This window comes from Chlorocebus sabaeus, chromosome 12, assembly GCF_047675955.1.
Source record: "Chlorocebus sabaeus isolate Y175 chromosome 12, mChlSab1.0.hap1, whole genome shotgun sequence".
Taxonomy (NCBI): Eukaryota; Metazoa; Chordata; class Mammalia; order Primates; family Cercopithecidae; genus Chlorocebus; species Chlorocebus sabaeus.
Window position 1 is genome coordinate 82,626,382 of NC_132915.1, and position 27,497 is coordinate 82,653,878.

General features: G+C 39.5%; 1 protein-coding gene across 2 annotated transcripts in view; it reads left to right on the forward strand.

The window, feature by feature from the left end:
* Positions 1–24,994, forward strand: part of KIAA1958 (KIAA1958 ortholog) — a 167,395-nt gene extending 142,401 nt beyond the window's left edge. For both annotated transcript variants that reach the window (XM_007968398.3, XM_073021855.1), the window contains 2 exons: positions 14,489–14,661; positions 23,822–24,994. In XM_007968398.3, the coding sequence (XP_007966589.1) occupies positions 14,489–14,661; positions 23,822–24,628 (980 nt within the window). In that variant the 3' untranslated portion in view covers positions 24,629–24,994. The remainder of the gene's footprint in view (positions 1–14,488; positions 14,662–23,821) is intronic.
* The last annotated feature ends 2,503 nt before the right edge of the window (positions 24,995–27,497 follow it).

Genomic DNA, 27,497 nt, shown 5'->3' on the forward strand with positions numbered 1-27,497 from the left:
GCCGTGATCACGCCACTGCACTCCAGCCCAGGAAATAGAGCAAGAGCCTGTCTCAAAAAAAATAAAAATGGAAGTAAAACCACGATTTGCTTTGTTAAGATTTATAATGCTTTGAAAATGCTAAGGCAATAAGTAGACATTTATTACTAATAATTGGCAAATACTAGTATCAAATCAGAAGTAAAAATCACAGGACTCATTACCTATAGATAAGAATGTTTAACATTTTCATGTTTCATTTCGGACTTCTTCCTTACAAAAATATACTTCAAAAACTAATCCAGTTGTATTTACCATTTTGTACGTTTGTAAAAGATCTTTAGTTTTTGAAAGTAGATTGTTATGTAGCTACATATTTTTCCATTGCGCAGATGTGCCAAAATCTATAATGCTGTTGTTAGATTGGATTTGTTTCCAGTTTTTTGCTTTTATAAATTTGCCTTAAAGAACATCCTTGAGGATACATTTTTGTATACTTCTCTGATTAAATCCTTAGGATACATTTTTAAAAGAGGAATTCCTGGGCTAAATAAAAAGCACATTTTATTTATTTTTCCTATATATACATTTCTGAAGTCCTATTGATTTTTTTAACTTGCAAATATAATATGTTCATATTGCAAAACTTAAAGTTCCATGGAACTAATCACTAACCAATGTGATGTGTCTCCTTCCAGATTTTTTCTACATAATTATAAATCATTTAAATTTTATTTTTCTTATGAAAATTGGAATATTGCTATGCATATTGTCCTAGAGTGAGTTTTTCTTTTTAAATTAATATATTGTGAAACTGTTTTCATGTTACCATATAGAAGGGTAACAATTTTTAATGGCCGCATGTAAATATATATATATGCACGATTATTTTATTATCTGCTAGTGGGTTCTGGTGATCATCTATGTTCATTTATCTTTGCACACTTGTATATTTCTGCATTTAGTCAAAATTGCCCACCGAAAAGTTGTACTGATATAGACATCATTCAGTATTGACTGAGAGTGCAAGCTCCCAGCAGCCTGGCCAACATTTAGATATGGACCTTTTTGTGTTTTGGATAATCTGGCAAATGAAATATATCTCATTTCAATTATAATGGCTATTACTAATGCATTTTGTTGTTTGTATCTGTTCTGTGAATAATTGCCTGTCATATCCTGGGCCCTTTTGCTAGCAAGTTATTTTTCTTGTTGGTTTGTAGGAGCTTTTCATATGTCCTTGGTTTATGTTTTGTAAGTATTTTCTCCAGTTATGTTTATTATCTTTTCAAATTTGTTCAGTGCAGGATTTTCCAAATTTTTTGACATCTAATCATCTGTATTTTATACTTTTTGGGTTGTGTTGTGCTGAGAAAGACTTTCTTTCCTCAATTCCAAAATCATGAAAATCTGTCTTCTTTAAGGAAACAGCTTTAAAAAAAAAAAAAAAAAAAAAAAAGCTATTTAGATATGTGGGTTTTTGTGTGTGGTATGAAACAGGTATCTAAATTTGCTTTTGTTTTTGCTTTTCCAACTCAACCAATTATACCATTTATTGAAGAGTCCATCTTTCCCCAACAATTTGAATTAGAGTCATTATTATACCCTCATTTTGCTATTTGCAGACCTTTTCTGGATTCTCTTCTGTAGCAATGATCTATTTGTCTCTTTCTTACAAATACTAACTTACAAATAGTAATTTACAATTTATAGTGGTGTCATGGTACATTTTTTTTTTAGGCAAGGCCTCCCAATTATTTTTGAAATTACCTTCCTTTTCTTATACATTTACTTTCTTAAACTTTAGAAACACCCTAACAAGTAACAACAATCAAAAAAGGGGGGATTTTAATTAGAATTACATTTAATTAAAGATTACATGAAGAAATTAAATATCTTTATAATATTGAGTCTCCCCATCTAGATTCATGGTAGAACTCTTCATTTATTAGGTTTGCATATGCATTTTTAAAGGAATTTTTAAGGATTTTTTAATATTTTCTTATTGAATGATACAATAATTATTGAAGTACTTATACTTACTGAAGTATAGCTTGATTACTTTTTATGAAGCTAATATATTGCTGTAACCACCACCTGGAGGGAGACATAGAATTATTACCTGAACCCCAGAAGCTTCCCTCAAGCTCCCTCCCTTACCTCCTTAAGGTAACCACTGACTTCACCATAGAGTCATTTTATCTGTTTTTGAATTACATAAATGGACCCTTTCAATATACTCTTCTGTGTCTGGCTTCTTTTGCTTAACATATGTTTGTGGGATTCTTCCATGTTTTTGCATACAGTTCACTCCAGTAGTCCACTCCTTGTCGCTATTGTATAATAATTCATTGTATAGATATTTTATAATTTTATATGCATACTATTGTTTATGGGGTCATAGGGTTATTTCCAGTTTGGGGCCATTTATTATTTGTCGTACTACTATGCTTTTATGAACACTCATACGTTCATGCCTTTTGGTACACATATGTACACATTTCTGTTGGGTATATATTTAGGTGTAGGATTACTGAGTCATAGAATTGGTGTGTGTTCAGCTTTAGTAGATACTATTAGTGTCCAAAGTGGTTGCACAAATCGACACTTGTACCAGCTTAGTAAGAGTGTTCCCATTGCTCCATATCTTCACTTTCACTTGACATTTGCAGATTTCATTTTTCATTTTAGACATTTTGGTGAGTGTATTTAATTTATGTGTCCTGGAATATTAACATTTCTCTGCCCTGGAATATTAATGTTTCTATGCAGGGCCCATTCAAATTTTGTCCTTCTTTTTTTTTTTTTTGGTTTGTTTTTGAGCTGGAGCTTTGCTCTTGTTGCCCAGGCTGGAGTGCAATGGCACGATCTCAGTTCACTGCAGCCTCTGCCTCCTGGGTTCAAGCAATTCTCCTGCCTCAGCCTCCCAAGCAGCTAGGATTACAGGTGCACACCACCACGCCCAGCTAATTTTTTGTATTTTTAGTAGAAATGGGGTTTCACCATGTTAGCCAGGCTGGTCTTGAACTCCTGACCTCAGGTGATCCTCCAGCCCTGGCCTCCCAAACTGCTGGGATTACAGGTGTGAGCCATCATGCACGGCCGTCTTGTCCATTTTTAATTGGACTGTCTCCCTTCTAAATGATTTTTTTCCTTTTCAAAAAAACTTCTAAGTTTGGGGGTACGTGGGCAGGCTTGTTACATAGGTAAACTTATGTCATGGGGGTTTGTCCTTCTAAATGATTTTTCAGATAAGTGTACTACAACATCTTCTGCCACTGTGTGGCTTGCCTTTTCACCTCTTAATGCTGCATTGTGATGGATGTCTAATTTTCATTTTAGTGGAATTCAATTTATCAACCTTTTACTTTTGGGGTAGTGATTGTGATCAATCTTTTACTTTAGAGGTAGTGATTTTGATGTCCTGTTTAAAAATGTGTGATTATCCCATGGTCATAAAGCTGGTCTCCTGTTTCCTTTCTTCCTTTATTGTTTTACTGGTCACATTGAAGCCATGATCCATTTGGAATTGTTTATGATGTGAGGTAGGGATTCCATTTTCTCATAGTGTGTTGAAGATGTTTGTGTTTGTGTTTTTGAGCTCATTTGGCCTATAATTTTCTTTTATTGTATTGTCTTTGCTTATTTTTATAGAAAAGTTACGCAGTCCTATAAAAGAAGTGAATGTTCCCTCTTTTTTTGTTCACTAGCAGAGTTTGGCAGTTGAAAGTATTTACTGGTGAAACCCATATGAACCTAAAGTTTTATTTTGGTTCTTTAGTGTGTGTGTGTATTTTTTTGTTGTTGTTGTTTTTTGTTTTTTTTGAGACAGTGTCTGGCTTTGTCACCAAGGCTGAAGTGCAGTGGTGCAGTCTCAGTTCACTACAACCTCCGCCTCCCAGGCTCAAGCCATCCTGTCACCTCAGCCTCCCAAATAGCTGAGACCAGAGGCGCATGCCACCACACCTGCCTAATTTTTTTTAAATGTTTTGTAGAGATGGAGTTTTGCCATGTCACCCACACTGGTCTCAAACTCCTGAGCTCAAGTGATCCGCCTGCCTTGGCCTCCCAAACTGTTGGGATTACAGGTGTGAGCCACCACATCTGGCCTCCATTTCTTTAATGGGTAGTATAAGACTATTCAAACTTTGTTTCTTACTCGGTTTTGGTGAATTGTGGCTTTTCTAGACATTTGTCCATTTTATCCCAATTTTCAAATTGATTGACGTCAAGTTATTCATAGTGTCTTTTTACTGTCTTTTTACTATTTGTAGGATCTATAGTGATAATTAACATGTTCTTCATTTCTGGTGCAATAATTTGTGCCTTGTCTCTTTTTCTTGCTAGTTTAATAGTCTTTTCAAATCCATCTCTTAATTAGTTTTTATTATACATTTATTTCTCATTTTATTGATTTACGTTCTTAATTGTAGTGTTTCCTTCTACTTTTTTGGATAGATTTATTGTTCTTATAAATTTCTTGGTACAGTTGATACTCAACTTTTCTTCTTTTGTAGTCTGTGCACTAAATGCTATTATTTTCTCTTTAGGCAATAACTGCATCCCACAACTTTGACATGTATTGTCATTATCATTCAGTTGGAAATATTTTCTAATTCTCATTGATTTTTTTTTCTTTTACCAGAAAGAATTGTTACATATATACTATACATATATTATATTTTTATATTATATTAAATAATATACTTACTATTTAGAAGTATAGAATTGCTTGTCAAATTATCTTCTTGTAATTGATTTCCATTTTATTCTACTTATATTAGAAATCATATTCTGAATTATTTAATCCTTTGAAATATTGAGACTTGCTTCATGTCCCAGCATTTCTATGTTGGTAAAGGTGACATACACACTTGAAGAAATGTGTATTCTGCAGTTGTGTTCTTCATGTATCAATTAAGTTCAGTTTGATATTTGCATTGTTCACATCTATATCTATACTATTTTTTTGCTACCTGTTTTGTCAGTTGTGGGAAAAGATATGTTAAAATCTCTTAATCATAGATTTGCCTATTTATCTTTAATTCTTTCAGTTTTTGCTTTCTGTATTTTGAGGCGTTGTTACCAGATCCATACAAAAATCTAGGATTGTTATATATACCTTCCTGCTGAATTTTAAAACCTCCCTCTTTATTTCTAGTAATACTTATTGTCTTAGTCTGTTTTGTCTGTCTGTTAGTATATAGGTATACCAGCTTTCATTTGCTTATTGTTCCTATGGTATAACTTTTTTCATCCTTTTGCTTTGAATCTTTATGTTCTATTTGTTCTTATGTGTAAGGTTCTTATATTTTTCCCCCAGGAGAAGATAGCTAAATATTGTTCCTTTGCCCAGCCTGAAAACATTTATCTTTTAATTGGAATATCTATAATAATGGATATATTTATGTTTAGATCTATCGTCTTACATTTTTTGGTTCCATCTATTCTTTATGCCTTGTTTTTGATTAAGCAAGTCTTTTTTTATCCCATTTTCCTCCTCTGTCAACCTATAAGTTATACGTTCTTTTATTATTCTTACAGTGTTACCATACAGATGTAAACATGTGCTCTTGCATTATTAAGGTCTGCTTTAATTTTGTATTTTCATCATTTTTTGGACAATGCAAGAACTTTTCAAAACTAGCTTCAGTTACCCTCATTTATGTTATTATAATATTAATTCTGTATATATTGAAAACCCCACAAAACATCAACAGTATTGTTTTAAACAGCTTATTCATTGAGAGTCACCTACATGTTCACACTTTCCAGTATTCTTCAGTTCTTTTGTCCATTAACTTGCTGCCATCTTTTTTCCTTTTGCCTGAACATCTGCCTTTATTTTTTAGCACTTGACTGCTAACAATGAATTTGCTCATTATTTTGTGTGACTGCAGCTGCATTTTACTTTATTTTTATTTTTTATTTTTATTTTATTTTATTTTTTGAGACGGAATCTCACTCTTTTGCCCAGGCTGGAGTGCAGTGGTGTGATCTCAGCTCACTGCAACCTCCTCCGGTTTCAAGTGATTCTCCTGCCTCAGCCTCCTGAGTAACTAGGATTACAGGTGCCCGTGATCACGCCTGGCTAATTTTTGTATTTTTAATAGAGATGGGGTTTCATCATGTTGGCCAGGCTGGTCTCGAACTCCAAACCTCGGGATCTGCCTCCCAAAGGCATGAGCCACTGCACTCGGCCTTACCTTTATTTTTGAAGGATACTTTGCTTAGTATAAATTCTAGACTTGTAGTAATTTTATTTTAGCATACTAAAGAGATCTTCTGTTTTCTGACTTCCATCATTTCAGTTGAAAAATCAGTCAGTCTGATGTTATGCTGTATAAGGTAATTTGTCCTTTCTTTCCAGTTTCTTGTTAAACTTTCTCTTATGCTGGGCTGGGTGCAGTGGTGCACGCCTGTAATCCCAGCACTTTGGGAGGCCAAGGTGGGTGAATCACCTGAGGTCAGGAGCTCAATACCAGCCTGGTCAACATGGTGAAACTTTGTCTCTGATAAAAATAAAAAATTAGCCAGGCATGGTGCTGCGTGCCTGTAATCCCTGCTACTTGGGAGGCTGAGGCAGGAGAATTGCTTGAACTTGGGAGGCAGAGGTTGCAGTAAGCAGAGATCATGCCACTGCACTCCAACCTGGGCAACGGCGAGAGACTTCATCTCAAAAAAATAAACAATAAAATTTTCTGTTAATGTGGTGTTATGTGGGAAGTTGAAAAAGAAAAATAAAAAAGGCTGGGCACAGTAGCTCACACCTATAATATCAGCATTTTGGTAGGCTAAGGCAGGCAGATCGGTTGAAGCAGAAATTGAGACCTCCCTGGGCAACATAGTGAAACCCCTGTCACTACAAAAAATTTAAAAATTAGCCAGGTATTGTGATGCATGCTGGTAGTCCTGGCTACTCGGGAAGCTGAGGCAGGAAGATCTCTTGAACCCAGGAGCACGAGGCAGCAATGAGTTATGATAGCACCACTGCACTCCAGCCTGGGTGACAGAGTGAGACCCTGTCTCTAAAAAAGAAAAAGAAAAAGAAAATTTTCTCTTTGACTTAGGTTGTCAGCGTTGTTATTCTATGTGCCTACATTTAGTTTTCCTTGTATTTATTTTGCTTGGTTAAGAAAGCTTCTGGAATCTGTAGACTGAGGTATTTTATTTTGGAAAATTCTCACCCAATATTTTTAAAATACTGCTTCTTCCCCATTCTCTCTTCTTTCTGGGACTCTTAATTACAAATATATTAGACATTTCACTATGTCGCATATGTCTATTTTGCTATTTTCTCTATATTCTTTTTTATGTTTTCTATATTCTTTTCTCTCTTTGCTTCAATTTGTTTTCTATTGACCTTTCAGTTCACAAATCATCTGTTATATGTGTTACACCTGCTTGTTACCCATCTATTGAATTATCAATTCATTATTGCTTTTTTAATAATTTTTAAAGTTTGAAATAATCTTTTTTTTTTTTTTTTTTTTTTGAGACGGAGTCTTGCTCTGTCGCCCAGGCTGGAGTGCAGTGACCAGATCTTGGCTCACTGCAAGCTCCGCCTCCCAGGTTTACGCCATTCTCCTGCCTCAGCCTCCCCAGTAGCTGAGACTACAGGCGCCCGCCACCATGCCCGGCTAGTTTTTTGTATTTTTTTAATAGAGACGGGGTTTCACTGTGTTAGCCAGGATGGTCTTGATCTCCTGACCTCGTGATCCGTGCGTCTCGGCCTCCCAAAGTCCTGGGATTACAGGCTTGAGCCACTGCGCCCGGCCTGAAACAATCTTAAACTCCAAAAAGTTGCAAGTATATTACAGAGAACATTTTTTTCTCAACCAATTTTGAAGTTAAGTTGCCAGCCTGATGTAGCATCACCTGCAAGTGATTTCCTGTGATTTTTCTACATATAAGGACATTTTCCTGCATAACCATAATATAATCATCAAAATTAGGAAATTAACCCTGATGCATTCTTTCCCTCTAAACGTCTATTCCTATTGAAGTTTTGCCAGTTGCCCTAACAGTGTCTTTTATTGGAAAAGGATCTAATCAGAATCATGTATTGCATTTAGTTATATCCTGTTCCTCAGTCTTCGACTTTCCTTGCCTACTCAGAGTCCAGCACCCAACTGTGCTCTGCCACCCACATACACACAGATGCCATCCTTATCTGCTAAACCTATAACACCCTGCACTGGGCCATCCTCCCAACCAGAGACACCTTCCCCATTCCATTCAAGCTTTAACATTTCATCCTAGGATACCCTCCTACATGGAAACCTTGTTTATGCTGCTTAGGCTATGACACCTCAGACCAGGTCACCCCCATGCATGGAAGGCCTACTCACCCCAGTCAGGCCCTGACTTCACACAGGACCTCTCCTCAAACCTCCCCCTGCTGCATGGATGCCCTTCTTAACGTGCTCAGATTATGGCACCACATACCAGGCTGCTCCTCCATGGATACGTTTTTCTCTTGACTCAAGCCCAGTAACTGCTTGCCAGATTGCCAGATTGCCCCCATAATGTAAGATATTTCTCACCCTAGTGAAGTTCCAACACACCTCACTGGGCAATTCTCCTATGCAGATGCCCTCCATGGCCTTACTAGAGGCCATTGCATCTCCTTCAATATACACATACTGTGGTATAAATGTCTACCTCATCCTGCCCTACCAACAACTTTAAAAGTGCATAGTTCAGGAAAAAAAGGGAAGAAGAGGAACAAGAATAGAAAAAGGAAATAATTCTAGAATTTCTATTTTGTTAATAGATTCCAGTGCCCTAGTAAAATTCTCTGTCTTTTCATTATTTTCTTTAACATATTCAAATTATTTGTAATTTTGTGTCAGAGAACTTAAATAATCCATGTTATCTGTAGGCCTATTTGTATTGCCTGATCTTTCTCTTAGTTTTCATTCATTTGGTCTTGTTTTATGGTGTGCCTTTAACTTGTTATTGAATGCTGACCATTGTGTGTGAAAACTTTTGAAGATGTTATCTTCCTCAAGAAAAGATTTAAATTTCTGTTAGCCAGCATGTAAGGTGGGTGGATCACTTTAATGCAGTCAAGACTGATCTATTTCCAGTTTCTGTAACTCTTACAGTCAAGCCCTTCCTGGATTTCAAATGAAAGTGGGATTGTCCAAGGCGTCTCTCCTCTTTGGAAGGCCCCCACCTGAATTACTGTTTTTGACTCCTCAGTGCAATACAATTGCCTCTTGGTGATTTCTTTCTGCCTGGCTTCTCTGTATCATTTCTCCATATGTGGCTTAGGATCAGCAATTTCTGGAAGGAAAATTATATGCAGAGTATTGACTCATTTTTCTGTGGTTTCCTTCCTTCAGGATCTCAGTCTCTCAAGTGTTGGCTGGCTACTTGGTAGCCCTGTACTTGAATATTCATGTACCTGTTCCACTGAGATTGCTGTAGACTTCAGGCTGCTGCTTTCTGTTTGGGTTCTGTGTCCTACACTGCAGCTCCACAAATGCCTTAAGAGAAAAACATGGTGACCAGAGCAGGAATCACCTCTATGCATTTCCCTAATTTCTGGGATTTTTGCTTCTTGAGTTCTGGTTCCTTTGGTTGTGTTCCAGTGGATTTTATCAAGGTTGATTCTCAGCAGGAGGAAGAGTATAATACCAGCGACTTCATCATAGTCCTAAAGTGGAAGTCCTCCACGTGCATGATTTTAAGTTTCCTATACATCATGCTTTCTTTCATGGTTCTTTATTTCTTTTGTTAACCTGTTCTAACTTTTGCTAGATTGCAGGTGTTGGATTTTTGGTTCAAGATTGTATTCCATTATGCTTCATCTATTTCACAATTCTTTAAAAAACAAAAAACTTCAATGAGATATATTTTACATACAGTATACAGTCCTTTCTTAACAATTGTATTCAGCTTTATTGCCACATTACTGAATGTTAAAAATAAATGTTTGCTCCTCGTTATGTCTTACGCCCTATTGTTTTCCCCTTTTTTTCTTTCCATTTTTCATTTGCTGGCAGTTATCTGTAACTAATTTTTTTAAAGATAGGGTGGGTGCTTGGATGCTGCTTCTTTTATGATTGAAAATATCTTTATTTTGCAGTAGCATTTGAATGCTGCTTTGGGTGGGTAATACATTTCTTCATTTACAGTCTTTTTCCCTCACAACTCTGAGGAGACTATGTCTTTTTTTCTTTTTTTTTTTTTAACCCTTTGGTGTTATAGATGAGAAATCTGATTCTTCTCACTATGTTGACAGCTGTAGTGCCTCTTGGTGGCTTTTTTCTTTTTTTCTGCCTACCAGAAAAGATTGTAGAATTTTTTCCTTGTTCTTAGACTTTGGAAGTTTCACCAAGATATGTTTACATGTATGTCTTCTTTCAGTATTTCTATTTGACAGTTCATGAACCTTAATATCCTAAAGTTTCAGATCTTTCTTTGATTAATGGAACTTTCCTTATATTATTTCTTTCATCCTTGTAAGTTTTTCCTTTGAATTCTTAAGATAGATACTCAGTCTCCAGGATCTGTCTTTCATATCTCTTAACTTCACCCTTGTATCTTTTTATGTTTTTGCCTGCCCTGTAGGGAAGAGTCCTTCTAGATCACGAATTTGCCTCTAGCCGTGTTCATTCTAGTACTCAGCTCATCCGTTGTTTTTAAAATGTATTTTTTCAATCATCTTAAATTTCCAGGATCTTTCTTGTTTTCCTATTTTTCCTTTTCCAGTAAAGACTCTTCTTATTTTAAGGATGTTATCCTCTCAAATCGCTAATGATATATTTGTAATGTCTAATTTTTTGTCTTTGGGTTTTCCGGATGAACTCTCCTTTCAGGGGGATGAGTCGGGAATGCGGAATTAGCTTCTCTGCTTGCGTAGCTTGGTGACTGTCACACTACTGGTTTTCCCCATTGCCAAGTGATGCTTATGTACTCACATTTTAGAATTCAGGTCTAGATGGATCATTAATGGTAATTGATAGGGATTTCCTTAGCTATTGCTAAAGGCTCCTGTCTGATAACACCTGGATGGAGCTCATGTCTGCAGGCTGTGGCTGAGCACAGGGCTCTGCAAGTGGGCTTCGAGCAGCTATGAGAGTGGCTGAAGAAACGTTCATGGATAGGCTTCCCTTTGGGGTGCCTGAGCTGGCAACAAGCTGGGAAACTGGAACTGTCCCAGTGATAGACACGAGGAAGGTGTTACCTGAGAGATGGCGGCGTTCAGGGAATTCTTTGCTTTTCTTAGCTGCTTTGCTTTTTCCCTTGTGCGTGTCCAATGGGACTGCCCAGAGTTACCTGAGGCAGTGCCCCGTTTCCTCTCTCTGGCCCTCAGGGTGACTTCCACAGCAAACATCCCTCACTTCACACAGCCGTACTTGCCAGCACTTGTGCTGATGGTAGATGATGTAAGGGCATCCGCAGCCTACACTACCACGACCTCACAGTCCCTTCTCTCTCTCACCCCCAGCTCCTCCTCATCTTGCACTTGGGGTTTGTCCTGTCCTCTGGTGGAAAAAATCATTCACGTCTTCCTTCAGTAGTCCCCTCTTTTTCCTGTATGAGGTTATAAGTTATTACCTTTGTTTGTGTCTTCACCAATATAGTCTTTTAAAAATATCCTCAGCAGCATAACACAACTCCTACCTCCAAAATTTTGAAAGCAGTTTATTAAGTAAATGAAATTTAATCCATAAATATAATCATGAACGAACCATATATGTCGTCGTCTAATCATTTTCACGTAATTTCTGTCCTATTATAGAAGCAGACAAGTATTCTTTATTTGTTTCACTGTGTTCTGGGATTTAGGTTTCCATTTTCGGTGTATAGTCTCTGTCCTGTGATTTTAAGAAAATTTTTAAAAAGAAATTATTTAGCTATTTAATGTAATAATTAACTTAATCGTGTTTGAAACAATAGTGGTCATCTAAACAAAGCAGACTTAGTTATTCTTATTGAAGGTTCATCTGAGTACATTTGGGGAACCAAGGTATTTTTTCATAAGCACAAGCTAATATCTAAATTGCATTCTTTACTGAGAATTTTATCCTTATAGTAACTGATTCCTTCACCGTAGTAACTCAAACATGGAGTCAGAGACCCAGGTTCAAATCCTGGCTCTTCCACTTACTAACTCCATAACTTAAACAGCCCAGTGCCTGGCACAGAGAGGGTACCTTGGTAAATACTGGATGAGTGAATGTATGAAGTTACAGGTATGAGGCTGAGTTTCCTTACCTCGAAAACAGGAATAACAAAGGACTTGCTTATGGATTATAGACAATTTATGTAAAACCTCTTGGCATATAGTAGGCATTCAATTAGTGCTAATATAACAATAATAAACTTTATGCAAGAGTCCTTTTATTAATATCAAGCAAGTCCCACAAGTAATAGGAGTTATCCAGGTTGATGGGGTGGTGAGAGGAGTCTACTTCATGACACAGTTGCTTCAGATAGTTTCCAGCATTTTTTCTTCCTCTCTTGCTGTAAACATTTATTAAAGCAGAGTGCATTCAGCAGTTCTTGGCAGGATCAAGATTGAAAGAGCAAAGACATAGTCTTAAGGGGCATGCAAACCAATTGAAGAGACCTTCTGGACACAGTGAGAACACACTCCTAAAAAATAGTAAAGCAAATGTGAGGCATAAACTGAAGAAGAGAATAAGGGAGTTGGGTGAGTGTGAGGAAAGGTTGTGTAAAAGTGGATTTCGAATTGAAAAAAAAAGACAGTATTTTGATTGGCACAAAGACCATGTGAAGACCAGGCGCGGTGGCTCACGCCTGTAATCCCAGCACTTTGGGAGGCGGAGGTGGGCGGATCACCTGAGGTCAGGAGTTCGAGACCAGCCTGGCCAACATGACAAAAACCCGTCTCTACTAAAAATACAAAAATTAGCCAGGTGTAGTGGTGGGTACCTGGAGTTGCAGCTACTTGGGAGCTGAGGCAGGAGAATCGCATGAACCTGGGAGGCGGAGGTTGCAGTGAGCCAAGATCATGCCACTGCACTCCAGTCTAGGCAACAGAGCGAGACTCCATCTCAAAAAAAGCAAAACAAAACAAAACAAAAACCATGTGAAGATTACTCAGGCAGTGCATGGGGAAGGTGTAGTGTGGGTTTCCTGGTGCAGATGGATGGATCCTGGGGACAGCAGGCCTGGTAGTTTGGTATAGAGGAGATGCTCAGAGGGAGCAGTGAAAGGTGAAGTGAGGGAGGTAAAATGAACCCAATTTGCAGTTCACCTTGGTCATTGCATTAACTCTTCATTTTGCTGTTTCCCACAGCCCTAGCCAGTTAGCGCCTTGTTTGAATACATTCATCAATAGTCCAGAGAGGGTGAGAACTATTAGATGAAGTATTTTTACTTTGAGATGCTCTACCTTGACTTACAATTTGAACAGATTAAGCCTGGTTTTAGCAGATCACAGGGTCTTAAGAAAAGCCAGCTAAGGGTTATGAGCTAGTTATCCCTTTGGCAACCAACACTTAAAGTGGACATGTTGAGACCTGTCTCTATCTGAAGTAATTATGGCAAGTTAAACTATGTTCCCTCTCCTCTGAGGAGATGTGAGCCCCTCTGAAATATTCCTCCCTTCTTCCTATCATTTTTCTCTCACTTGACCTTCCCTCTGATTCAAAGCTAGTTGATGGGTTGTGGAATCAGGATTTAAACCCCTCTATCAATTTTGTGAACAAAACTTAAAAAAAAAAAAAAAAAAGCTAACACAGAGCCAGGCGCAGTGGCTCATGCCTGTTATCCTAGCACTTTGGGAGGCCAAGGCAGGTGGATCACCTGAGGGCAGGAGCTTGAGACCACCCTGGCCAACATGGGTGAAACCCCGTCTACTAAAAATATAAAAAATTAGCCAGACGTGATGGCAGGTGCCTATAATCCCAGCTACTCGGGAGGCTGAGGCAGGAGAATCACATGAACCCAGGAGGCGGAGGTTGCAATGAGCTGAGATCCTGCCATTGCACTCCAGCCTGGGCGATAAGAACGAAACTTCGTCTCAAAAAGAAGAGCTAACACCATTTACTTCAAGGCAGCCCAGGATGGCACACAAGACATTTGAAAATGTAAATTACAAATAAATGATAGGTCTTCATGTGCGAGGGTATCTACTTTTTTATTTGCTTTCTTCCTTTTCTTTGGATTGTTGTTGTGAATAGAAATGCTATTTTTTTTTTCAGTGAAAATTTTAGATAGAACAGTGTTTGATTTTCAGTATTTATTTTTATACTTCTATTATTGGAATGCCTGCATTAGTACATAAGCTAGTATATATGGTAAAATAGTTGGGATTAAATGCAAGCTTACTGCATTGATTCCATGCTATAAGTATTTTTCCTACTTATTCTAATATATAGATATAGATATACATATACTTTCATAGACATTTCATGTTTTAAGGTGTTGTCTTTTAGAGTTTTCTGTTTTTTAGCATCCCAAGATATAATTTTCTAAAGAAGGGAATGGCAAATTATTTTAATGCTTTTATTGTTTTTGTTTCTAGCTTATTCCACTAAGCTCAACAAATTTCCTGTATTTAATATTAATGATGACTTGAATGATCTGTGTACCAGTGCAGTAAGCCCAAATACTACCAAAGCCACGCGGTACGCCTTGAATGTGTGGCGATATTGGTGCATGACCAACGGGCTCAAAGACCACACAGACATCACCAAGGTAAGGGACTCTTGAGTTTACTTCTTTCAGCCAACTTCACTGAGCTTCCAAATGCCCGGCACTGTGCTAAGCATTGTAGGGAACACAGAACGGTGGCTTTCTGCCTTGGGAAACTTTGGAAGAACATAAAATAGAAAAAATCCACACACAAAGCAGAATGTAACAAGCGTTTCATGAATTTATAGATTGGAAATGCCTGAAAAGTTCAGGTGGGTAAATTCATTTCAGTTTGGTAAAACTGGAGAGATAATTGATATTTAAGTTTTTTTTTTTTTTTTTTTTTGAGGAAAGGTAGGATTTCAGTAGAATTAGATGAGGATAGGAGCCTTCTAGGCTGAGGGATGTGAGGAAGAATCAAATTTGGGGAGACAGACTCACTTGCCTACAGCAGAGGCCTCATATCTTGGTATCATGGACAATAAAACCAGATTCTGATAACCCTTAAGTGCCAGGCTAAAATCTTGTGAACACTGGAAAATCACTGAAATATCTTGTTTTGGTTTTGCTAAGGAGAGACTTTATTTGAAAGGATTATTGCAGGGACAGAGACAGGGACTATTGTAGTAGGTAAAACACTCTGACCAGAAAATCTGCAAGCATCCTAAGGATTAGACAAAAGGGAAACCGCTGAAGTTGTTTGAGAGAGAAGAAACATAATGAAAGTGGTATTTTAGGGAAATAATTGGAAGTGATGAGCAAAAAGTTAATTAATGTCCTTGGTCCTCCATTTCCCCCTTTGTAAAATGAGCTCTTAAATCTCTTCCAACTTGAAAGCCAGGGGTACTGGCACACACCTGTAACAGTTCCAGTTACTTAGGAGGCTAAGGCAGGAGGATTGCAGGAGCCCAAGAGTTCAGGGCTACAGTGTGCTATGACCATGACTGTAAATAGCTACTGTACTCCAGCCTGGGCAACAGAGCAAGACCCTGCCTCTAAAAAACAAACAAGAAAACCGAAAAACTCATCCAATTTGAAATGCCTGAGGTTTGTAAATCAAAGGAGAAAATCTTGGACATGTGGAGATAGAACATAAAGGAACTGTATTTTTATTTGACTGCATTGAGTCTAAATCAGATATGCAGATGGAAATGGTCAATAAAGAATTAGGAATGTGGAACTTAAAACGTGGTGGAACTGTTAAAGCTGGAAGTATACATTGAAAAGTCTTGCAAATGGATGTCATAGTTGAAGCCCAAGAGCAAGTGAGATCTCCAGGTTTGAGTGATGTGCTTAGGGAATGAACAACAGATGAAATAGGACAGGAAACCCTGCTTTCTGCTTCTGGCACCATGGTACACTACATAGTGTGAGGGGCCTTTCTACTGTACATGCAGACAGGGCAGGATCCATGGGAACAAAAACAAAAAAAAGTGCGACCGAAGCAGTGACCAGTAAGCACATATGAAAGGCAGGGTCCTCTCTGAGAGCATATGTTGATAACATTATTAAAAAAGGGAAGATGAGCTGATGAATCCTTGATGAAAAAGAGTACCTGAAAGGGTCCTAAAGCGGTTCCAGGTAGGTAGCATACCCTGGCTCCTGGCAGAGTCATATGATGATACTCTTGTAAGGGAAACATCCAAAACGTAGGTGCTCAGGTTTTTTGAAGAGTCAGAGCAACTACATTTATGCTGGGATTACAGGTATGAGCCACTGCGCCTGGCCAGATTAAATTATAAATTAATTACAGATCTAACTAGACTGTTCCCAGTACTTGGAAGTTAGCATATTACTAATAACCAAAGGACCAAGAAGAAATCACAAAGGAAGTTATAAAATGTCTTGAACTGAATGAAAATTAAATCACTACTTATCAGAATTTGTGAGTTGTAGCTAAAATATCTAGAGAAAAAATTTTTAGCTTTAAATGCTTATCAAGGAAAGTCTAAAATCAATGAATGTGAAACAAAAAGAACTTGAAGAAATAAAAAAAAATGCTTGTGATTTTCCCACCTCAGCCTCCTAAGTAGCTGAGACAATAGGCATGCAACACCATGCCTGGCTAATTTTTAAATTTTTTTAGAGACAAGGTCTCACTATGTTGCCCAGGCTGGTTTCAAACTCCTGGGCTCAAGCGATCCACCTGCCTTGGCCTCCCAAAGTGCTGGGATTACAGCCATGAGCCTCCGTCCCCAGCCCAATTTTTTTTATTTTATTCTTTCCCACTTGGTGTCATCAGCCCCATGACCAGTCTCTGACTTCTCTTTAGTCATTTTTACATCAAGGAAGCCAATTTTATCATCCGCAGTGAGTCTTGACATGGTGAATCAATTCAGAATGGTTACTAAAGGAAAATGGTTTCTTGCAATGTCTTTATAATCGATTGAAGACCTTAGTAACCTGGGAGAATAATCACCCACTAAAACTGAGTCAGAGAAAACTAAGGAGGCAAACACCAGGGGCCAGAATGAACTGTTTTTTGTGTGCAAACTATATAAGTGTTGTGACTTGACATTTCTCGAGGAATTACTTTGGCTCTGATTTTACTTTGAAACTTGTGGTATTCTGTGGAAATTAAGAAAAATGTTCTGTATCTTAAGTCAGCTTGGTTCTCCTGACACTAGGTTAATTCATTGGTTTAACGCATTTGTTTTGTTTTGTTTTGTTTTGTTTTGTTTTGAGACGGTCTCACTCTGTCACCCAGGCAGGAGTGTGGTGGTGTGATCTTGGCTCACTACAACCTCTACCCCCGGGGTTCAAGTAATCCACCTTCCTCAGCCTTCTGAGAGTAGCTGGGACTACAGATATGCACCACCATGCCTGGCTAATTTTTGTATTTTTTATAGAGACGAGGTTTCACCATGTTGCCCAGGCTGGTCTCAAACTCAGCTCAAGCAATCCGCCTACCTGAGTCTCCCAAAGTGCTGGGATTATAGGCATGAGCCACTGTCCCCGCCTAACCCATGGTTATACAGTGCCAATCACATATTTTGGGACTTCTGGTATGTGTTAAAGACCCAGTCATAAATGAAACATAGTTCTTGTCTTCAAGGAGCTTTCAGTCCACTTCAAGAGATAGACATAAACTAGATAAGAGAATGTACAACATGGAAAGGACCATAACAAAAATTTAAATTAAGTGCCACAGGATCCCATATGAGAGAATAACTTTGCTTAGGTTATGTAGAAAGTAAAATTTGAGCTAATTCTGGAAGAATGAATAGAGATTTTCCAAATAGAGACAGTTAGTAGAAAAAAGCATTCTCGGCAGAGGAAGTAGCATGAAAAGGCCTTATGGTTTCTAGTTATGGCAAAAAGCTCGATGAAGCTGGAAAATAGAGTACAAAGGGAGCAGAAGATCAGGTTACAGAAATAGGGTACTGTGTCATCTACCGTTCCATAACAAACCACCCAAAAATATAGGGACCTAAAGCAACAGCCATTTTATTTGTTCATGATTTGATGAGTGAGTTAGCGTTTTGTGCTGAGCTCAGCTGAGTACCTCCCCTACTGGTCTCACTTGGGGTACTCATGGGTGCAGTCATTTGGATGTTATATGGGAACAACTTGTCCCCATATTCCCACAGTCTAACTGGGCCTCCTCACAGGGCAACACCATGCACTAAACCAGTAAGAACCTATAGACAGAAGCAGGCCAGGTGCGGTCACACCTGTAATCCCAGCACTTTGGGAGGCCAAGGTGGGCTGATCACTTGAGGTCAGGAGTTAAGACCAGCCTGGCCAACGTGGTGAAACCCCGTCTCTACTAAAAATATAAAAATTAGCCGGGCATGGTGTTGTACACCTGTAATCCCAGCTACTCAGGAGGTTGAGGCAGGAGAATCGCTTGAACCCAGGAGGTGGATGCTGCAGTGAGCCGTGATCATACCACTGCACTCCAGTCTGGGCAACAGAGTGAGACTCTGTCTTAAAAAAAAAAAAAAAAAAGACAAAAGCAGCAAAAGCAGAACCCCTTGAAGCCTGGGAATTCACACATCCCTTGAAGGCTTGGAATTCACGCATTGTCACTTCTGCCATATTCTGCGGAATAAGTCACATGATGAAAATAAGTCACGTGGCTAGCCCAGATTCAAGGGGTGGGAAAATGGATTCTACTTGATTGGAGAAGCAGCAAAGTCTCGTTGCCAAAGGGTGTGTGTACACGGAGGGGAATTGCAGGTGTCTTCTCATACTGTCAGAAGCAGATTGTGAAGACTTGCATACAAAGTAAACAGTTTGGAATTTATCCCAAGGGCACAGGAAACTGTCAAAGATTTGCTTTTTGTTTTTTGTTGAAAGCGCTAACATAAAAAATAAGATTTTCTACTCAGCACCCCTTATTCAGGAACCATTCCTCTCCTGTAATCCACATGGTTATTGCAGAAGCCATCACATTAGGAGAATGAATAGAATGGACTACCTTTTGGCAAGTTGTTTGGATTAGGTCCAGTCAGAATCCTTCTTTTTGGTGTTTTGCTCCTGAAAATGAGAGTTGGTCTCTTGCTAAACCTGAAGCTTTAAGATGGAAATTTGGGGGAGTGCTAGGTGGCTGTGCTTGCAGCTATGTGAAAAAAGCCACTCCGCACAAAGCAGCAGAGATGAAAGATGAGAATCCTGGCGGCCTTGGAGTCCACTCGTTCTGATATCCCTCTCTGCCTCAGCTTCCAGTTTGGTTTGTCTCTTGCAACCAGAGGAGTCTCAACTACTATAAAGAGAGCTGACTACCTGCAAGTAGGGAGTTGCAAGTGACAACATAAAAATCCAAAGCCAGCTTTGTTTTAGTGCAATGGTTTCTGGCAAGTTATTTTAACTGATTATCGCTGGTGTATAAGAAAGCTGTTTTTCTTATAGTTGCATACAACTAACGTACTCTGATAGCTTTTCAGCTGAATCTCTTGGGGTTTCCTTCACCAACAACCAGATTATCAGAAAGCAATTATATTTTGTCTTTTTCCTTTCCCATATACATACATATGTATGTGTGTGTATATAACTTCTTTCTCTTGTGTTATCTGGTTGGTTAGAACCTCCGGAACAGTATTATATAATAACAGTGATATTCAGTAAGCTCTTCCTGTTCCTGACTTTGTAAGAAAGATTCGAATGTTTTCCTTGTGGGTACAGTTTTTCTAGCTCTTGCCTGTAAATTACACTTCATCATAGTAAGAAGATCTTTTTCTTCCTATCCAAATTTGAATTTGAATTTTTAAAAATTTGTAATGGACGTCACATTTTTTTCAAATACTTTTCAAGTATGTGTAAGTTCATATTACTTTTTGCTTTAATGTGTGAATGTCAATTATATTAAAATATTTATTAGGATGGAATCATTTTGTGTTCACTTCAGGAGTCAAACACTTCCCATGATGCCCACAGGATAGGTTCGATGCCTCATTCTGTCTTCCCATAATGCGTTGAATGTATTGTCATTAGTTCATTCATCCAACAAAAACGCATGCCACTCCTCTATAAAGCAAAAAAAAGACATTGAATCATTTTTACATTCTACAATAATCCCCCCTTGTTTTGATGCAGTGTTGCTGTACTGCAATCCTAAATTTAACTTGTAATACAGGTGTAACCGAACACAGGTGCAGCTACTTACCACTTGCAAAGCCAGTAACAAAGATGAGATGCAGTAAAAGAAAAGTGACTTTATTCCGGAGCTAGCAGTGGGGAAATGGCCAAGGCTAGTGCCTTCAAGAAACTATTTTCAACTTTGGCTGGAGAGAGGGGCGTAAAAAAGGAACTTGGAACAGGAGGCATGCAGGAGTGCTGCTGGGCACAAGGTCTCCGTGTCTTGTTCCAGTGGCTATCTTGAGTCGTGGTCCACCTGGAGCATGGTGGCCTCATCTCAACAATAGCTGGGTTGTTGACCAGTGGCCTTGAGGTAATCTCTGGAATTTTGCAACTGGGTCTCCAGGCCTGGTTTGTCTCCAGATTAGCCCTGGAACTTCTAAGTAAGCACATAGTTAGATAAGTGTAAGTTGAATAAGTATATAATTAGATAAATGTGCATGGTGTAAGGGAGTGTCTGCTGGGAAAGGAGGGAAACAAAGGGTTTTAAGGTACATTTCAAGGCTACATTCTGAGGCTAAGGAAAGGAAAACAAAACTTTACAATTCATTTGAGCCAGGCCCAGTGGCTCAAGCTTATAATCTCAGCACTTTGGGAGGCCGAGGCAGGCGGATCGCTTGAGGTCAAGAGTTAGAGACCAGCCTGGCCAACATGGTGAAATCCCATCTCTACTAAAAACTACAAAAATTAGCTGGGTGTGGTGGTACACACTTGTAGTCCCAACTACTCAGGAGGCTGAGGCAGGAGAATCACTTGAACCCAGGGGGTGAGGCTGCAGTGAGCTGAGATTATGCCACTCCACTCCAACCTGGGCAACAGAGTGAGAATCTGTCTCAAAAAAAAAAAAAAAAAAATTGCTTTTCAAAGCTGGAATACCTGATTACACAGGCAGTCCTGTTTTGAGAGGTGACGTATGAACTGGAACCTGTGTGTATCAGAGCCATGCCCTCGATGTGGGTGGTACTAGTGTTCACACATTCTATATAACCTAATAACATGCAAAATGAAAATTGCTTGAATTTTACTTGGGGGTAGTTTATATTTAAATACTTTGGGTTGTAATGTAATATTGGTCAGATTTGGGTTAGAAAAAAATGAAAGCCTTTCTGTCTTTTTCTATGCTCTGAAACTATTTAAATGAAAAAGAAAAGCTGAACTGATTCCATAAAGGCGTACTTTTAGGAACAATATACATCTTTGACAATCATTTCACACTCTTTGGGGCTCTTCAGATCCTTTACCTTTTATTGAACCCATTTTAGTAATATATTTTGCTAGACAATTGTTCAGGTTATCTAGATTTTCATATTAATATGTATAAAGTATGTGATGTTCTTTCATATTCTTTACTCTTTTATCTTCTGTATAGTCTTTCTTATTCCTATTAAGGTTTAGGTGTATACATACTTCCTTTCCTCCTTTCTCACTCTCTTTATAAAGTCAGACCTGCTAGAAGTTTTTCAACTTTATGGGTCTTTTCAATGCTTATATTTTTATCTATCCCAATTTATTTCTTTTCTAGTCCATTAATTAATTAATTAATTTTTATTGATTCACTCTACTTTTTTTTTTTTTTTTTGAGACAGAGTCTTGCTCTGTTGCCCAGGCTGGAGTGCAGTGGCATGATCTCAGCTCACTCCAACCTCTGCCTTGCGGATTCAAGTGATTCTCCTGCCTCAGCCTCCCAAGTAGCTGGGACTGGACTACAGGTGCACACCACCATGCCCGGCTAATTTTTATATTTTTTTTAGTGGAGATGGGGTTTCGCCATGTTGGCCCGGCTGGTCTTAAACTGACCTCAAGTGATCCTCCTGCCTCAGCCTCCCAAAGTGCTGAGATTACAGGCATGAGCCACCATGCCCAACCCCACTCTACGATTTTTGAGTTTAGTTTACTTTTTCTAGCTTTTTGAGTTGAATAATCAGTTTGCTTATTCTCAATAAAGTTTTCTAACAATGTCATCCAAAACTATGATGTATATTTATTATGTATACTTAGCAATATCTCATACATTTTGATATATAATATCTTCAGTTTGGTTAATTTTTAATCTATAGTTCAGCTTTTATTTTCTCCTTGATTAAGGGCTATTAGAAGAAAGAATGTTACCTGTCCAGTGTCTACTCGATAAAAAAAGTATTTTATTGGGACTTTCTAATTGTCCTAGAATATGTATTCAGCTTGAATAGACCATGAGCAAGGGCTGCTTTGCCCTTTGTAGTTCCATCTTGAAAATAAAGCTTTCTTAATAGCCAAGCTCTCCCTTCTCTTCTAACTCTCTCTAAATAAGGAGCTCATTCTGTCAGCATAGTCGTTCACTTTTTTTTTCCGAGATGGAGTCTCATTCTCGTCGCCCAGGCTACAGTGCAGTGGCACAATCTTGGCTCACTGCAACCTCCACCTTCCCAGTGTAAGCACTTCTCCTGCCTCAACCTCCCAAGTAGCTGGGACTACAGGCACACACAACCGTGCCCAGCTAATTTTGTATTTTTAGTAGAGATGGGGTTTCACCATGTTGGCCAGGCTGGTCTTGAACTCCTGACTTAAGGTGATCCGCCCACCTTGGCCTTTCTAAGTGTTGGGATTACAGGCGTGAGCCGTCGTGTCCAGCTTTTTCATATATTTTAAACAAACAACTGATATTGAAAGCCTGTGGCTCATTAAAACCACAGATATTTCAGGACCTATTCAGATAAATTCAACTGAAAAGGAGCATGAACTTGCTGTGCAAAATGGACAATGTAGGGAAATGGTCTTACCCTACAGCACTGTGTCTAGTAACCAAATGTTCTGTGCAGATGTCAAGGAAATCAATGATGAAGTTATTCAGAGTTTGTTTAATGCAGGAATTTTTCAGAGAGTTTGGGTTGAATTTTATTAAAGGAGAGGGAAGCAACTATTTTCAAACAAAACCACAGGCCTTCCAAGAGAAGTAGTGAAAGTTACAAACAGCCAGTAATAATAAGTGTGTATATATATATGTGTTTGCAGACACACATGTATATATGTGTATGGGGGGGTGTTAATTACTATTTACACACCCTTTCACAGTCCTCTGCTTTAAGCATTACAGCCTTGGAGAGGGTATTGATTATGATGTTCTGTTTTGCAGATTGAAATACTGAGGTTTAGGCCGGGCACGGTGGCTCACGCTTGTAATCCCAGCACTTTGGGAGGCCGAGGCGGGCGGGTCACGAGGTCAGGAGATCGAGACCATCCTGGCTAACACAGTGAAACCCTGTCTCTACTAAAAATACAAAAAAATTAGCCAGGCATGGTGGTGGGCGCCTGTAGTCCCAGCTAGTCGGGAGGCTGAGGCAGGAGAATGGCGTGAACCTGGGAGGCGGAGCTTGCAGTGAGCCGAGATCATGCCACTGCACTCCAGCCTGGGCGACAGAGCAAGACTCCCTCTCAAAAAAAAAAAAAAAAAACAAAAAAAAAAAAACACTGAGGTTTAAAGAGATCAGGTGGAGCCAGGTATGGAACCTAGATCTTCCAGCTTGAAATTCACTGTTCTTTCCATTAAGTCCTGCTAAGGGGTCACAAAATGTCCTCAACACAGCCCCTGGTGAGGATTAGAAGGAAGGAGGGGTCTGGCTGTGTGAGTGTCAAGTGTGTAACCTCCATGTTTGTCTCATTTGAGATCCCTGCAGTGAAGTTGAACGAGCTGCTTGAGAACTTTTATGTCACCGTTAAGAAGAGCGACGGCTCAGACTTCCTGGCCACCTCACTCCATGCTATTCGCCGAGGCCTGGACCGCATCCTGAAGAATGCAGGTGTCGGCTTTTCCATCACCAGCAGCACCTTCAGCTCCTCCACCAAGAAACTCAAGGAGAAGCTGTGGGTGCTGAGTAAGGCAGGCATGTCGGGCGCGCGTTCTCGCAACATCGTCTACTTCTCCCTCTCTGACGAGGAGGAGATGTGGCAGGCAGGGTGTCTGGGGGATGACAGCCCTATCACTCTCCTGTCCACTGTGGTCAAGTACAACAGCCAGTACCTGAACATGCGGACGCTGCAGGAGCATGCAGATCTGATGTACGGTGACATCGAGCTGCTCAAAGACCCCCAAAACCAGCCCTACTTTGCCCGGACAGACAGCGTCAAGCGGGAGAGTCGGAGCGGCTCCACCAGAGTGTGTCACGGGAAAATCTACCATGAGCATTCCCGGGGACACAAACAGTGCCCTTACTGCCTCCTCTATAAGTACATGTACATCCACCGGCCGCCCACCCAAATGGAGGCCAAGTCCCCCTTCTACCTGACTGCCAGGAAGGAGGCCACAGACATGGGCAGCGTGTGGTACGAGGAGCAGAGGATGGGGCTGCGCTCTCTTCGGGGAATTGTCCCAAACTTAGCCAAGAAGGTCAAGCTGGAAAACTGTGAGAACTTCACCTTTGTCTCGTTCACTCAGGTCTCCCGGAGGCTTGGCTCCCACAGCTGCTGCCAGTGAGCCCTCCCTGGGGCCCAGCCACTGCCCTGTCACCTGCTCAGTGGGCGCTCCCTGGGGCGGCCAGGGCCGGAGCAGCTGGAGCTCCGCGGAGGCAGGGGCTGACTGGGTGTGACCTCCCGGTCTGGCAGCTCTCCCCCTGGTGTGGCCCGCTCTCCCTTTGTCTTGGGGTTTGCTTTTTAAAATGAAACTAGATGAGTCTAAATCATTCGAATGGTTTATCCAAATGTGTGTCAACTTTGTTAGCTTTTAGAATCTAACACAATGTATAATTGCTACATGCAAGAGTGAGGAAATTCATTTTCTCTAGTGCCTTTCTAGCACAGGTTTTCTTTAAAAAAAAAAAAAAAAAAAAAAAAAAAAAGGAAACTGTTAAGTAGTCATTTAAAAACTCCCAGTAGCGCAGTAGCTTTAGAATGTTAGGAAGACTGTACACTTTGTTGAATTACACTCACAAGGAGGAACTGGAGAGAGGCAGACACGTTCCCTGTTTCCAGGAGACAGATTGCGCTTGACACGCCTTTGTTTTTTTTGTTGGTGGATAACGTGGTTCTGGAGGGCAGGAAGCCTTGTGTCAGGGAAGATCCTCAAGCGACACTCGGTCATCTGACAGGGACTCGGGCTGCTCCCACGGCTCCCAGCAGCGGGAGGAACCCCATCTCAGCTGCCAATGGAGAGAATTTTATGACAAAAGATCCATGCACCAGAAGGGTGTCTGTGAGAACAGGGCTTCTGGTGAACTAGACAGTTTGTACCGTGAGGGAATTTCTAGTAGTGAAGGAAAATGGCTTGGAGAAGCCAATCTGTGATCAAAATGTGAAAACCTCCTGACGCAGAAGTGCCTATGTTTTATTTCTCAGCACCATGTGAGAGCTCATTTGGAACCTTTTTTGAGGTTTCTGTCTGTTCTTCGTGTCATCCCATTATTCTGTCAGCATATAGCACTGGATCTATAAAACAAGTAAAGGTAATTTGTAGTCTTAGCCAAGAAAAGCTAACCAAACAAGCTGCAAAAAACACAGATCCCCAAAATTTCTTTATTAAAGAGTTTTGAAATATTTTTGTCAATGTATAACTTTTCAGCCACAATTAGATGTCATCATTTTAGGCTGGCACCAATGCTTGGGACATGATGATTTGGGCACCCCAGCAGGTAAGCAAAGTCAGCATTAAGGATGTAGTTATAAAATGAGCGCAGCATGGTAGCTAATGCAGTGTGAAACCATTTCACTCAGGTCAAATGTAACCTGACCACATTATTTAAAAATCAGCAGAATTTTCTAATAACTACTCTGAGTGCAACTACAACTGAAAAAGGAGCCCAAAGAGTGCACAGTAATAGTAACAATAATTTCTAGGGACCTTGACTTTGTATTTGAGAAAAATCTCCTGTAACTTTATTCCATTATGCTCCTAATATGCTTTCTAATCCCAAATTAAAATTCTAATACAAATTCATTTTGTAGAAGTCTTAAAATCAGTCCTCTTTCTTTTTAAAAACATTATTTTAGTATTTATTTTAATTAATTGGTTTCTTAAAAAATCATATGCTAGTCATTGAGATATGTAATACTTCCTTTACCAGAGAAGACTCAACCAATGCTGCCTTAAGATTTAATGTTATTCCCTTTTTAGTCACTGTGCATTTATAAGTTTGTTTACTAGTTGACATTTCCTGAAAAGAGATTAATTTTGGTATTTCTCCATCTGTATATAAATAACAGGTAATATTTAATCATCAGTGTATGACTTGATATCACGTAATGTTCTGGTGTGGTTTCCTGTAGTGATCTTAGGGTTTTGATTTAAAAGAAATACACAAAACATTAGGTACAATTTCCTTTAGTTTGCTAAACACCCAAAGGATATTTTATTTTGTTGGTTCTGCACTTAAACTGAAATACAAGCTATGTGAACTACTGGGCAAAGCCTGCAGCCTAATTAAATAAAACCTCCATTTTTATTTGAATAGAGTCAAAAAGAAATTGCCATTAGGAATCACTGGGATCTTTTCAGATTTTGACCTTTTCAAAGGTAGCAATAACGACTGCAGAGGTTGTAATCTTTCTGTTGGTAGTGGCTTTTCATCAGCTCAATAATCATCTCTCCCTCAAATGTGTTGCCTATCACCTAGTTGATGTTCCATAAAATCCCTGGGTTCTGAAGTGAATTATTATAATAAAAAATCAGGAGGGTGAATCTTCAGTGGCATCTGATGGAATGAAAGCAGTGTCTGAGCAGCCTAAAAGCTGTTTATGACATGCCACCTTGGGGAACAAGAGTGAGGAACTAAACACAGTCATCAAGTGCTAGCGTGTGCTACCCGTTGTACTAGGTACTTTATTATGCATTTATGTATATCTGTGTGTGTATCTGTGTATACACATGTATACATAAATGTATACACAGACACACACACACACACACAAACACAATATGTGGTTAAGCCTGGTAAGCCTGCTAAAATGGCAAAGCGGCCTGGTGCAGTGGCTCACGCCTGTAAATCCAACACTTTGGGAGGCCAAGGTGGGCAGATCACTTGAGGTCAGGAGTTAAAGATCAGCCTGACCAACCTGGTGAAACCCCGTCTCTACTAAAAATACAAAAATTAGCCTGGTGTGGTGGCAGGTACCTGTAATGCCAGCTACTTGAGAGACTGAGGCAGGAGAATCGCTTGAACCTGGGAGGTGGAGGTTGCAGTGAGCCGAGATCACGCCACTGCTCTCCAGCCTAGGCAACAAAGCTAGACTCCATCTCAAAAAAATAAAAAATAAATAAAATGGTGAAGCGCCTGTCCATGCGTTTGGCCAAATCCATCCTCCAAGGTCTTAAGGGGGCCGGAGTAGGAGTCCTAGTTGGTGTTCTAAGGCAG